The 14,348-nt window shown below is 45.8% G+C and overlaps 1 protein-coding gene across 2 annotated transcripts in view; it reads right to left on the bottom strand.

Annotated features, from left to right (window-relative positions):
• Positions 1-2,130: 2,130 nt before the first annotated feature.
• GATM (glycine amidinotransferase) overlaps positions 2,131-14,348 on the bottom strand; it is a 34,067-nt gene continuing 21,849 nt past the window's right edge. Inside the window, exons 7-9 of one of the 2 annotated variants that reach the window (XM_035131905.3) lie at positions 8,905-8,968; positions 8,675-8,791; positions 2,131-5,963 (exon numbers count right to left, since the gene is read on the bottom strand). In XM_035131905.3, the coding sequence (XP_034987796.3) occupies positions 5,851-5,963; positions 8,675-8,791; positions 8,905-8,968 (294 nt within the window). In that variant the 3' untranslated portion in view covers positions 2,131-5,850. The remainder of the gene's footprint in view (positions 5,964-8,674; positions 8,792-8,904; positions 8,969-14,348) is intronic. The other variant, XM_088657288.1, reaches the window with a different exon arrangement.

Raw genomic sequence — 14,348 nt, 5'->3', positions numbered from 1 at the left:
AGTCATGTCCGACTCTTCGTGACCCCATGGACCAGAGCACGCCAGGCAGTCCTGTCTTCCACTGCCTCCCGCAGTTTGGTCAGACTCATGTTGGTAGCTTCGAAAACACTGTCCAACCATCTCCTCCTCTGTCGTCCCCTTCTCCTAGTGCTCTCCATCTTTCCCAACATCAAGGTCTTTTCCAAGGATTCTTCTCTTCTCATGAGGTGGCCAAAGTATTGGACCCTAACCTTCACGATCTGTCCTTTCAATATGATTTCCTTCAGAATGGATAAGTTTGATCTTCTTGCAGTCCATGGGACTCTCAAGAGTCTCCTCCAACACCATCAGCCTTGCAATCAATGGTAATTGTGAAACCTGGATTTGCTGGTATGTGACTGAATCCAGCAAAAATAATACTACTAATAATTGACAGTCTGGAAATGCCCCTGACTAAATGAAGCTATTCTGAATGGGTTAATTGTTCCTTCTTCCTTGTAATTTATTTTCCTTTATTTTTCAAACAAAATTATTGTTAAAATTGTCAGTAGGATTGGAATAACACTTGTAATTTAATGGTGAATTTTGGATATAATGGAGAGGTAAAAGGTTAGGATTATTATAAAATGAGGAAATGACTAATAATAGGAGCCACAAAGGGGAGGAGGGAAGTCCAGGAGATTCTTTGGAACCTTGTTTTTATGATGTATGTTGGATAAGTGATTGTAAAACTTTAATTTGAAAAACATTATATATATAGGTGGCACTGTGGGTTAAACCACAAAGTCTAGGGCTTGCTGATCAGAAGGTCGGCGGTTCGAATCCCTGCAACGGGGTGAGCTCCCATTGCTCGGTCCCAGCTCCTGCCCACCTAGCAGTTCAAAAGCACATCAAAGTGCATTTAGATAAATAGGGACCGCTCCGGCGGGAAGGTAAATGGTGTTTCTGTGCGCTGCTCTGGTTCGCCAGAAGCGGCTTTGTCATGCTGGCCACATGACCCGGAAGCTGTCTGCGGACAAACGCCGGCTCCCTCGGCCTATAGAGCGAGATGAGTGCCGCAACCCCAGAGTCGGACACGACTGGACCCGATGGTCAGGGGCCCCTTTACCTTTATATAAATAACTATACACACACATTCTCTCTCTCTCTCTCTCTCTCTCTCTCTCTCTCTCTCTCTCTCTCTCTCTCTCTCTCTCTCTCTCTCTCTCTCTCTGTGTGTATGTATGTATATATATATATATATATATATATATATATATATATATATATATATGGGGAACATCCTTCTTTCAAGCAAATGACTGTGCCCTGAGGACACCTGGTTAGCTCAGTGTTGCCTGTCACAAGGGGAAATGACCGAATGAAGAGTGGGCTCTGTATGAAGAAAGGAACTGCTGGGTGGGGAGACCTCGTGTCCTCTCGACACTTTGACTGGTGAAATTGGCATTTCTACAGGTGCCACCTCATACCCATTCCGCATTTGAAAGAACTTGATTATTTAGTGTGGCAACACCTAACCTTTGGAACTCCCTGCCTCTTGAGACCAAGCAGGCACTTTCACTGTACTCTTGTCAGCGCCTGCTAAAAACATCCCTGTTTAGAGCCTGCCCAGGTGCTTAGAAAGTTAAGGTAATTCTAATCTGTTTTAGTATTTTGACTTCTGTATGTTGTTAAGTATGGTTGAAAAAAAATTGTTTTATTGTTTTATCTTTTCCTCATAAACTGCTTTGAGGTGTTTTTACGAGCAAGCAATGTATAAATTTTATGAAATCAATAGATGTATCTGCAGGCTTATAGCTGACTGAACAGTAAAGATTGAAAATGGGTTTTGTGGGTTGTGGGAGGCAGACAGAGAGCAGATGTATTTAAAGCGCATTCAATGTACATCAAAGAACTCTGGGAACTATCATTTCTCTGTCACAGAACTACGCTTCCCAAAACCCTAATGCTATCATTCCCAATATTTTGGGGGTGAAGTAATGTGTTTCAAATGTGTGTTGAATGTGCCTTAAATGTTTGGTGTGGATGTCTGAAGACAGAAATAGACACACACACAGGATTTGTGTTTTCTGGGGGGAGTGGGGGGTGTTGGGGTGTAGCCATCCTTGTCCAAGGCAGAAAATCAACCCTCAAAACGAGAAACACCCAAAGTTCACAAATGCAAACATGTTTTATCAGCATAAAAATACATATTGAGGAAATCAGTATTGAAAATTTAATTTACAGCACTGGTGGGTATCCTTAAAATTCCCACGATTTGGCATTTCTGCTAAAGATTATTAACAATAATATCAACAATAAAAACCTTTCAAAAAAAGCTCACGAAATCAAATGTGCTGGCACACATGGGAAACTTTAAAAACAAACAAACCGGAAGTGATGTTCATTGAGAGAAGATACATTGAATAAGAACTACTTCCTAAACCAGGGCACTAGATACAAAGTCTAGAGCTTTAGAAAGCACTATGCGGATGAGATTGCGTAGGAAGGTGACCAAGCCCTTTCTCCTGACCCATCTCCAGACCCATACACTGGAATAAGGGGCTATGTGCATGAATTTCCTGTCGTTACCACCACCTCATGAAAACAGTGGCCAACCAGAGACCTAAGGGGAACCTGCAAGCGAGGCCTGAACTCAAGAGCCCTCTCCCTTTCCAGTGGTTTCCAGCAGCTGGCATTCGGAAGCAGCAGAAGTAAAACATAGCCTTACTTGTTTGTTCTTTTATTCTTATTCATTTATTTGCCTATTCTTTTAAAGCCATCCACATTGGTAGCCATCACCGCCCTGCGGAACGCCCTCCCATCAGATGTCAAAGAAATAAACAACTATCGGACTTTTAGAAGACATCTGAAGGCAGCCCTGTTTAGGGATTCTTTTAATTATTTGATGAATCGTTGTATTTTAATATTCTGCTGGAAGCCGCCCAGAGTGGCTGGGGAAACCCAGCCAGATGGGCGGGGTATGAATAATAAATTGTTGTTGTTGTTGTTGTTAGCTTTTATTTTGTCTGCCTTGAATCTTCCAACATTCAGCTTCATTTAAAGTCCCCATGTTTTAGCTGGGGGGGGGGAATTACCTACCCATTTTCTCTGCATCGTGCAAAATTCTATATTATTCTATATTATATTAAGTATAATCATAGAATAGAGATGGAAGGGACCCTGAGGATCATCTAGTCCAACCCCTTGCAATGCAGGAATATGCAGCTGTCCCATAAAGGGGCTCGAACCTGCAACCTTGGTGTTATCAGCACCATGCTCTAACATCTGAGTCATCTAGGGAGCATGCGTTCAGGAAAAGCATGAGGTTCAGAGTTATATATATATATATGAAGGCCTGGCCTCCTAAGGTGGACCTTTAGGAATCTCCCATTTCAAGGGCAAAGGTTGTGCCAACTTTAAGGATGGAGAGAGATCAATCTTTTTCTGGTCTGGCAATTTTTGCAAATATACATTCAAAACTTTGTGTCACACAGTTTCCCGCCTATTCTTTTGGTGTGCACTTCATGACAAAGTACGCACTTGGTTTTGCGTTTACCCGCCAAAGAAACTCAAACTATGGCGTGCTGCGAACAAGTAACAATGCTGGTACTGTACATGCTGCTGGAAAAAAGGTCTCCCTCTTGTGGTTTGTTTGGAAAGAAACAGACTTTGAGGATCAATTTTGCACCGAACCGTAAACCGGCACAATAGTTTGCTTACTGTCAGCGCAGGAAAGGAAGAGTGAGATAGGCACAGTTACGGCAGCATACATCAGGAGACATGCATGCCATAGTTTGGCGTACCATGCTGTGTGAAGCAGGCCACTGCTTCCAGAAGCGTATCGTAAAGAACAGGGAATGGAGGAAAATAGAAGGATAACATTGGGCAAATCTGTGTAGCAAACCAGGAACCCCCAAATAAGGCTTGTGTGCTTAAAAATCAATTCATGAGGACCTTTGTGTGATGGATTGCAAGTGGATTGCACATAGCTCCCCTACTCCAATGAATGGGTGTCAAGCGGGTCCACAGAGGGCATGATATGATTCCTCCGTGATTAATAAATTCAGTTACAGCCACATCAGCATGGGGCTTAAACTTTTTTGAAACAACAACAACACAAGTCAAACTAACCTAAATAGCTTATATAAAATCAGTAAAAACCAAGGTCCATATAAGATCTGTGTATTTAAATATTTTGCATTAAATTTTATGAAGTGTGATGTGTAGCCACAAACACACTCAAATTAGAAAAGATACTGGAAAGATTTCTGTTCAAACTCAGGTCTAACCTTTCTAGCTGCCTTTTTGAAAAGAGGTAGATGTAGAGCAGGATCAACCAGTTGACCTCTAGGAGGCTGAAAAGTACTGTTGAAGTTTGTGCATCCTGGAAGTGAAGGTAAGAAGGGGCTTCACGGGTAGGTGGAAGTCTTTCAAAAAGCCAGCCAGACGACCTGTACTGCTGATGAGGAGTTGAAACTTTGGCCTAGACGAGCTAAGGGCCACTTCACACATTACAGGGTTTGAGGGCGCACCCGAGTTGTTTTAAAGGCTACAGAACCTATACAGGAAAGGTGTAGATTCAGAGCAATGACACACACGACGTAACAGGCTGTATGTAACTGTATAGCTTCTATTTCAAAAAACAACTCAACATATCATATCGCAATATGTAATTCCATAGACCAATTTATCATATGAGCGGAACATATTCTGAGAGATTAAAGTCCAGTGGATTGATCGAGATCTTATGTTGCTAACATAAAGAACTGAATAGACTGTATCTCCTGATCAATCCGCTGAACTTTAATCTCCCAGAATATGTTCTGCTCAAATGATAAGATGGTCTATGGAATTACATATTGTGATATGATATGGTGAATTGTTTTTGTTGAAATAGAAGTTATACAGTTACGAAGAAGAAGAAGAAGAAGAAGAAGAAGAAGAAGAAGAAGAAGAAGAAGAAGAAGAAGAAGAGGAGGAGGAGGAGGAGTTTGGATTTGATATCCCGCTTTATCACTACCCGAAGGAGTCTCAAAGTGGCTAACATTCTCCTTTCCCTTCCTCCCCCACAACAAACACCCTGTGAGGTGGGCAGAGAAGTGTGACTAGCCCAAGGTCACCCAGCAGCTGAATGTGGAGGAGCGGAGACACGAACCCGGTTCCCCAGATTACGAGTCTACCGCTCTTAACCACTACACCACACTGGCCTGTTACGTCATGTGTGTCATGACCAAACATTGTACTCGCGTAAGAAAAGTTTCAGCAGGGTTTTGTAGATTCAAAGTTAGCCACTGAGGTCCTATGGAAATGAAGGCGAAGGCCAGCAACAGGTCACTTCCCTAGAATTGTAGAACTGGAAGGGACTCCGAGGGTCTGAAACTGCAACCTTGGCATTATCAGCGCCATGCTCTACGCAACAGAGTGTTCTACTGGTTTCAGTGCAGACCCAACAGCAACTAACCGCCTGGATCTAACCAAGAGTAGCAGGAGCCCTTTGAAAATGTAGGCATCTTCTAAAAAGGGATTTTTGTAAAAAGATACCGGTAAGTAGATTTAGTGTTTTAAGGCTGTATCTGGAAATGAGCCACACGCAGCACAGTGGAGCTTACTTCTGAACAAATATATGCATGAATGCAAAAAAACCCCCACGGAACAAACAGGCACATTATGGGCTTGCTTTGTGTAATGTGTGAATAGGCTCTTAGGGCACATTGTTCATGTTACCTCCATTGGGGTGGGTTGGGGAGGTGGGCACTGCCCCAAACATTGCAGCCCATGCACTCGCACCCTTTTTAAGCAGAAAGATGAAACCGATCTCCTCTTCTTCATTTGCCTATGCCTAGTTCATGCAAACTTAACCGCGTGCAGCTTCCCAAAGCTGCACCCTGCCTAATCAAAGTAAGACTTCAGGGTACCACGGCGGCGGATGTCGCAGGTCCAGCAGTGGAAGCCTCCTCCCAAGGAATTGGCATGGCGGATGTTCACTTTGACTGTCGAAATGCCTGCAGGGTAAAAGAAAGCGAAGCAAGAGCCTTTGGTGAAGGTTGACTCAGATTTGCACACAGGGTTAACGAGGAGCTGTGCAAGCATGTCTGGTACCGTGGCCAGCTCCTCCTCCGTTTACAAGACAGTCAGGGGACGCGGGTGGCTCTGTGGTCTAAACCACCGAGCCTCTTGGGCTTGCCGACCGGAAGGTTGGCAGTTCGAATCCGTGAGTTCCCGTTGTTCTGCCCCAGCTCCTGCCAACCTAGCAATTTGAAAGCACACCAGTGCAAGTAGATAAATAGGTACTGCTGCGGCAGGAAGGTAAACAGCATTTCCGTGTACTCTGGCTTCCGTCACGGTGTCCCGTTGTGCCAGAAGCGGTTTAGTCCTGCTGGCCACATGACCCAGAAAGCTGTCTGTGGACAAACACCGGCTCCCTTGGCCTGAAAGCAAGATGAGTGCCACAACCCCATAGTCGCCATTGACTGGATGTAACCGTCCAGGGGTCCTTTACCTTTTTTTACCTAGACCCACTGAATTCAATAGTTTATGAACTAATTATTATGACCAATGTTGGATATCCCCCAGTGAATGCAGCAAAATGAGATTGGGAGGAAAGGTGGGGTAGAAATTTCATTAATAAAATAATGAGTGTCACAGTGCTGTCAGGCTAGGAATGCCCAGAGTGAGGAATTTACTCCTTATTGTCAAAAGTAGACATTACATTAGGGGAAGGCATGACCCAGAAAGCTGTCTGTGGACAAACGCCAGCTCTCCTGACCTGAGAGTAAGATGAGTGCCGCAACCCCATAGTCACCTTTGACTGAATTTAACCGTCCAGGGGTCCTTTACCTTTTTTTATTTTTACAACACAGTGTGGTGTCATAGAGTATTTGGGGCATATTTCAAGGAGATTTAGGCTCAAACGCCTCTCCCAACAGTGGGGATCTGCCTGCGAGGCCATTTTGGCCAAGCTATGCCCAAATGGCTGTGTCGATTTCAGTTCTCTCAAATTTCTTATTTTTCCAGGCTTAAATCTGGTTTTTCATATCTCTGCATCTTCCGCAGCTGGTATGGCCAGGGGTAATGGGTGTTGTAGTTCAGCAACATCTGGAGGATCAAAAGTTCCCCACACCTGCCTTAGACATAGATTTAAATCCGTTTCCCGCTGGTCTCCCAAATTGAAAAATATCCCGTAAATTTGCAGCTCTTGCCAGCACCGGTGGCCATGTTCTGTTCTCCCGGCTGGCTGCTCGCTCATTTGGACTCGGAAATAATGTCCAGTGCCCAGACATGCGGACACGGGTAGCCCAGCACCGGAAGTCACTTCTGCGCATGTCAGAACATGTGCAGAACCGATTTGCGGACATGTGCAGAACCGATTTCCGGTGCCGCTTTGACCATGTCTGGGCACCGGAAATCAGGCAGAGCCAACACCGGAAGTCACTTCTGTGCATGTCTGGACATGCGCAGAAGCGACTTCCGGTGCCGCGCCGCCGCTGATCCCTTATTTACCTATCCAGTAGTTGACGCCTATGGCCTTAGAGTTGCCAGAGCGTAGGGATGGGAAAATTTGTAGCCTGACAGTTGGACTCCAACTCCCATAAGCTCCAACCAGCATGACCAAGGATGGTAGGACCTGGATAGAGGGGTCACAGTTTTTCCTGTTTCTGGCCTAGAGAGGCCCTGGGGCAGAGCCATATTCATCAGCTTCTCCGTCATGCGACTGCAGCCCTGCCAATTAGCTGCTCCTTTAAGCTTCACTTATACACTACATTGCATGGGATATTTGCAATGCAGTCAAACCAACAACGCATGTTTGCTAGATAGGCACATGATAGGAGCTGACGCTCACAGAGTTTTCCTGTAAGTTTGCTAGACGGAACTCTTGAGAGCCACTCCCAATGTGCCCTGACAGCGGGAAAGTGTGGCCACATATAATCTCCTCACTTGGCTGGGCACTTTCTCTTTGCTCTTTCGCCTCATTCCAGCAATGTGTAACATATGCCAAGTCTGAGCCACACTGACTCCATTTTGAACTAGACTAAAGTATGTATTTGTAACTGGGTTACCATTTTAAGCCTCCCTGAACAAAGCTGCTGTTACTCTATTTTTCAACGGGGAATACTGAGTGAGTAAATGCCCCCCCCCCTTTTTACAAGACTGTTTTACTTTTTTTTTTTACAATAGGTTATTATTGTTTTCAGGGGGGAGAACATGGGAAATACCAGGAGAATCCAGTCTTCCTTAAAGCATCCTGGATTACTTAAATTAAAAGGCTTAAACTAACCTATCTAAGCTTCGCTTTTAAGAAGAGTTTGGATTTGATATCCCGCTTTATCACTACCCGAAGGAGTCTCAAAGCGGCTAACAGTCTCCTTTCCCTTCCTCCCCCACAACAAACACTCTGTGAGGTGAGTGAGGCTGAGAGACTTCAGAGAAGTGTGACTAGCCCAAGGTCACCTAGCAGCTGCATGTGGAGGAGTGGGGACACAAACCCGGCTCACCAGATTACGAGTCCACCCCTCTTAACCACTACACCACACTGGCTCTGAAACTGCAAAGGGATGCATTCTGCTGAACTCACAAGCATGAGGAAGGAAGGAAGGAAGGAAGGAAGGAAGGAAGGAAGGAAGGAAGGAAGGAAGGAAGGAAGGAAGGAAGGATAATATCTAATAAATATAACCTCTCCTGGCATCTATACACATCCCTAAACATTTTGACCCACCGAGACTTTCAAACAGCTTGTGGATTGGAGTTTCGTTGGCATCGACCATCACCCGTTTTTCATCCAGCATCAGGACATTCATAGAGAGCCACTTAGAGGACATCCACAGCGGGTGGTCTGGATGCAAATATAAACAGGAAATAGTATTTAGCACTCCCATTGGGTGGATGAAGTCTGGGACTTCTGCTTTCCACAACTTGTCTTCAAAATTGGGAATAAGCTAGACATACCATCAGGGATCAGGGGCAATGGAGGGTGAACCACCGTCCAGCCTGCGTTCTTGAAGAGATCGATCTAAAAGAGAGAGAGAGAGAGAGATTCAAATTGGTGCTTTTTTAAAAACTATTGTGGAATTTATTCCCAATGCGAACAAGCACCCACAGAAGAGGGTGTGTCTTGCGGGGTCACAGAAGGAGAGGAAAGGGTTAAGAATCATAGAGTTGGATAATCCTAGTCCAACCCGTTACAATTCAGGAATGTGCACCCACACAGGGATCAAACCCATGACCTTGCCTCCTACAACCATTATTATGACCGGCATTGCTACTCTTGGCATTTGCATGTGTTATGTACTAAGCTTGGATCCTAGAACAATAGGCAAGTAGGATCCTAGAATGCAACAACTGATTGGCCTGCAGCAGGAGACCAATCAGCCTCCAGGAGGGAAGCAGAATCAGCCAATCAGACGGGACTCATTGTGTAAATAATGTATATAAAAGCCTGAGGTTTGGGGGGCATTTTCATTCACTGTTTTACAAGCTGCAATAAAGACCATGAAGTCACTACAGGACTCCGAGTATATTTCAGCATGTTAACATGCATGCATTCTAAAGTGAAAATATGCATTCTGCCCCAAGCTCTTTATAGGAAAATGTAGTACAGTGGTGCCTCGCCTTCGAAGGCGATCCGTTCCGCGGCGCTCTTCGTAAGTTGAAGTCTTCGGTTGTCCATTTTGCGCATGCGCAAAGCACGATTTTGCGCTTCTGCGGATGCGCGGGCCGCACACGCCACTTCCGCGCAGGCGCAGAACGCACGCGCGGCGAAAAGACTTCCGGGTTTGCCGACTTCGTAAGTCGAAACCTTCGGAAGTCGAGTCATTCGGATGTCGAGGTACCACTGTATTGTTTGCAGAAGTTGCATTGCTTAGTTTTCATCACAAGAGGGCTCTCTACTTGCACATCAAAGAAAGACACCAAGCATCTTTTTTTCATAGCAGTTCATTCCATTTTCAATCTTTTCCCTAACTGCTAAGTTCCACATTATATTTGAGCTTTCACACGTCGTAAAAGCCTCTTCTGTAACTATAGTTGTGAGGGACAAGGGATACAGGGAAGTCCCTCCCATCTTAAGTTCCAGCCCATCCCCAAGCGCTGGAGAGAGTAAGGAGAGCTCTGCCTCCAGCGGAGAGTCAGGAAGTGGTGTCCGAGGCTCAGGCAAGGTTGTGGAGCCCATGCCTCAGGTGGGACAGGAAGTTGGACGCACGGGGGGGGGGGAGGCCAATCCCCCCAACTCCCGAATTGCGACGCAAACGTAGGGGGAAGAGGTTGGGTCTGCCAAAGCTTTGGTGCTGGAAGAAAACGCGCCAATCGCCATTCGGAGGTTCTGACACCTCACCTTAAGGATGCATTTTTACTGCTCTGAACACTGTAAATAATCAGCACTTAATAAAAGTCTTAAAAGACGATGCTGGAGTCGTTACTCTAGAGTAGCCATATCAGGCCCTCTGACAATAGTGAAATATAGTTCAAGTTTAGCAGTCAAGTCCATGTTATTTGCTTCCAGAAAAGAATCCATTTGCAAATAATATGGAAGCAAGTGCTACTATATAGCACAATAGCTCCAGAGGTGGCTTTTACATTTTGTAAAAGCTGGAAAATAATGTGGAAATTATCAGTTAGGGAAACATTTTGTGAAAATGGAATAAACTGTCATGTGAATGCAATCTCAGTCTAGAGCTAAATGTATTGTGCTGACAATATATCCTTTGTAGTTTTCCTTTCCAAATTCTGATGTCTAATATTTTCCAATTGCTCAAATATTCTTAAAATGTTTGCAGTCTGTATTTACCACCCGATGGGATCCAGTTTTAATATACTATATTTCACATGCAATGATATTGTACTTTGTACTTCGCAATTGACACACAATCAGTGCAGGCCTAGACATGCAGAACTCTAAGGAAGGTTGCCACAGAAGTCATGACAGTTTAAAGTGGTATTGTACTGCTTTAAATTATAGTGCGGATGCACTGGCGGAGCAAGAGGAGTGCGGGGGGAGCACACTACCCCCGGCAGCGCAATCCTGGTGGGGTGCCATCGCGGCTGTCCCCCCGCCTGCACTGGATGCCCCGCCCCAACCGGCAGTGTGCCCCGCCCCCAAGGTGCACACCAGCCCTGCCCCCGCCTGCTATCCGCCCCACCCCCGGTGCCGGAGCATGAAGCTCCGCCACTGTGCAGATAGCACCCTAGAAAACACCCCATATCCTCCTTTGGCCACCCACTGCAAAGAAAGATCAAGAGCAGGGGTCCCCAGACTACGGCCCGGGGGCCACATACGGCCCTGAGGTTCTTTTATGCGGCCCCCGGAGACCCCCGCTGACACCGCCAACTCTTACCGGCGCAGTGCGGCGTGACTGCTGACTTCCGACCCGGAAAAGCGACAGAAATAGCTTGTGCGCACGCACAAGCATCATTTCCAGTGTACTTCCGGGTTGGAGGAGGCTTCTGCACATGCACACAAGCTATTTCTGGCGATTTCCAGGTCGGGAGTGTGCCAGAAATAGCGTTTGCGCATGGGCGCGCACAGCTGCGCGCTCCCACGCCTCCGCACGCGCTCCCCCACCCTCTGGCCCACCATGAAATCGGCATGGCGGGCATCTGGCCCAAAGCCGGGTAAGTTTGGGGACCCCTGATCAAGAGCTATCCTGGATCAGACCCAAGGTCCATCTTGTCCACTATTCTCCTTCCCACAGAGGCCCATCAGATTATTCTAGCACCCCCACCGGACAAGATATTTTACAAAGGAACAACACACTAATTTCTTCCCCTCTAGCACTCATGCCAGCTTTTGCAGGCCATTCTTCTCATGTACCGGTAGATAAAACGTATTTCCCATACGCTACATGCTGGGCCAGATTTAGGTTTGATGAGGTCCTAAACTACTGAAGGTAATGTAGTTTTATATGTCCAGCTGTCCTTTGTCAACAACAAATTGCCGCTGTTTTTTTTTGTTGAATATATGCTATATGAATTTATGGACCTAATAGGTATCTAAAGCCATTTGTACATAATAAAATATGTATTTTTTCAAAGTAATTGTTGAACTGAAATACAATTAAGAAGAAGTATATTAATAGTGAAATAATGATTAAGCTCTAAATTAAAATGATTTTTTTATTCGTAACAAACTTGCAAACACATTGGCATTTGGCAATAACAAAGGTTCCTTTAGAAACACAATTTACAAAGACTCATAATCTGATCTCTAGAAACTTGCTATAACATGAAATAATAATAGCAGACCATTGATATTTTGGGGAGCAGGTGAGCAGGCGGGGCCCATTACTTACATCATAGGAGCCTACATGGCACAAAACACTGTTGCTGTGTGTAGGTTTTATTTTATTTCTTTTTTATCTTTTATTTTGGAAATGTACATCCAGTTCTTTTTCCCTTTAAATTTTTTTGGGGGGGTCCCAAGGGAGTGGAGCCCTAAGCTACAGCTTGTTTAGCTTATACGTAAATCCGGCACTGGCTACATGCATCTTTCTGCCCAAGGAGCAATAGTTCTGCTAACTGAAGCAGTCTACTACAGTCCTTTTTGTTAGCTGGAGTAAAAACAGATCGAGAGTCCAAGGAAGAGCCCACATCAAAAAAGAAACCACAACCTTTGCACACAGTTGCCCAAGGTCAGCTGCAAAAACAAGCGCTTAGATAATGTTTGGCTTAGTTAACATTTGCTGACGAGAAAGCTAGCGACTTGTTCAAAGGGTTCAGAAAAGTCTCGGCTTGCGAGCTTCCCAAAAGCACCTGTGGGCCTACACTGGGCTAGACTGGCCATTGGGTCTGATTCAACAGGACTCTTCCATTCTTCTGGCAGGACTCTACCACTTTAAGAATGGAGGTGGGTGAACAGGATGTTTGAATATTCTCCCGCATCAAACTCCCTGCACATAATCAGCTAGCGCCGCAGGGAGGGGGCCTAGGTGTACACCAGAAATTGCTCCCACAGGAAGCGGTGGTGACTACCAACCTGGATGGCTTTAAAAGAGGGTTGGACAAATTCATGGAGGAGAAAGCTCTCAAGGGCTACTATCTACAAAGGCTATGTTCTGCCTCCAGGGTCAGAGGCTGTGATGCTTCTGAATACCAGTTGCGGGAAGCTGCAGAGGGGGAGGGCGCTCTTGTGCTCGGAGGTCCTGCTTTCCTGTGGGCATCTGGTAGACCCCTGTGAGAACAGGATACTGGACTAGATTACTGTAGTGCAATATACGTAGGGCTGCCGCTGAAAAATGGTTCAGAAACTTCAGCTGGTGCGGAATTCAGCGGACAGGTTGCTCACTTGAGCAAGACCGTTTGAGCATATTACACCAATCCCGGTCCGACTTCACTGACTACCAATTAGTTTCCAGGCCCAATTCAAAGTGCTGGGGTTTGAACTATTAAAGGCATAAACGGCTCAGGACCACAATACCTCAAGGATCGCCTCTTTCCATATGAACCTACCAGGACCCTGAGATCATCTTCTGAGGCCCTTCTTCGTGTGCCTCCTCCTCGAGAGGTCCGGAGGGTGGCAACACGAGAACGGGGCCTTCTCCGCAGTGACTCCCCATCTGTGGAATGCTCTCCCCAGGGACGTTTGCCTGCCGCCTTCATTATACACTTTTAGGCACCAGGCAAAAACGTTCCTTTTTAACCAGGTCTTTGGTTGATTTGATTGACATCCTAGGTAAAGGTAAAGGTAAAGGGACCCCTGACCATTAGGTCCAGTCGTGCCCGACTCTGGGGTTGCGGTGCTCATCTCGCGTTATTGGCCGAGGGAGCCAGCGTACAGCTTCCAGGTCATGTGGCCAGCATGACAAAGCCGCTTCTGGCGAACCAGAGCAGCACACGGAAACGCTGTTTACCTTCCCACTGTAGCAGCACCTATTTAACTACTTGCACTTTGACGTGCTTTTGAACTGCTAGGTTGGCAGGAGCAGGGACCGAGCAACAGGAGCTCACCCCGTCGCGGGGATTCGAACCGGCGACCTTCCGATCAGCAAGCCCTAGGCTCTGTGGTTTAACCCACAGCGCCACCCGCGTTCTCCTATGCCCCTTTAGAATGTGAGGGGGGGCGTTATTGGGTTGTTGTTTTTATTTTGATTATATATTTTGTGGTTTTATAGTTTGATTTTGTTCTGTGAACCTCCCTGAGACCCCCGGGTATAGGGCAGTATATAAATTCAATTCAATAATAAAAATAATAATAGCAATAATAGATGGGCCTTTGGCCAGATCCTTCAGGGCTGCTCTTATATTCTTACCCCTGTTTGCCTGAAGATCCCTTACCCATAGCTGCCAAGTCTCTCGTATTCCCCGGGAAACCCCCGTTTTTCCAGCTGTTCCCAGCCGAAAAAACGGATTTTTTTTGTTTTTTCCCGGTTTATTCTGGCGCGGTGGCCATTTTGGAACTG

This window comes from Zootoca vivipara, chromosome 13 (genome assembly GCF_965207765.1).
Source record: "Zootoca vivipara chromosome 13, rZooViv2.hap1.1, whole genome shotgun sequence".
Lineage (NCBI taxonomy): Eukaryota > Metazoa > Chordata > Lepidosauria > Squamata > Lacertidae > Zootoca > Zootoca vivipara.
This window is presented reverse-complemented; position numbering and strand designations above follow the sequence as displayed.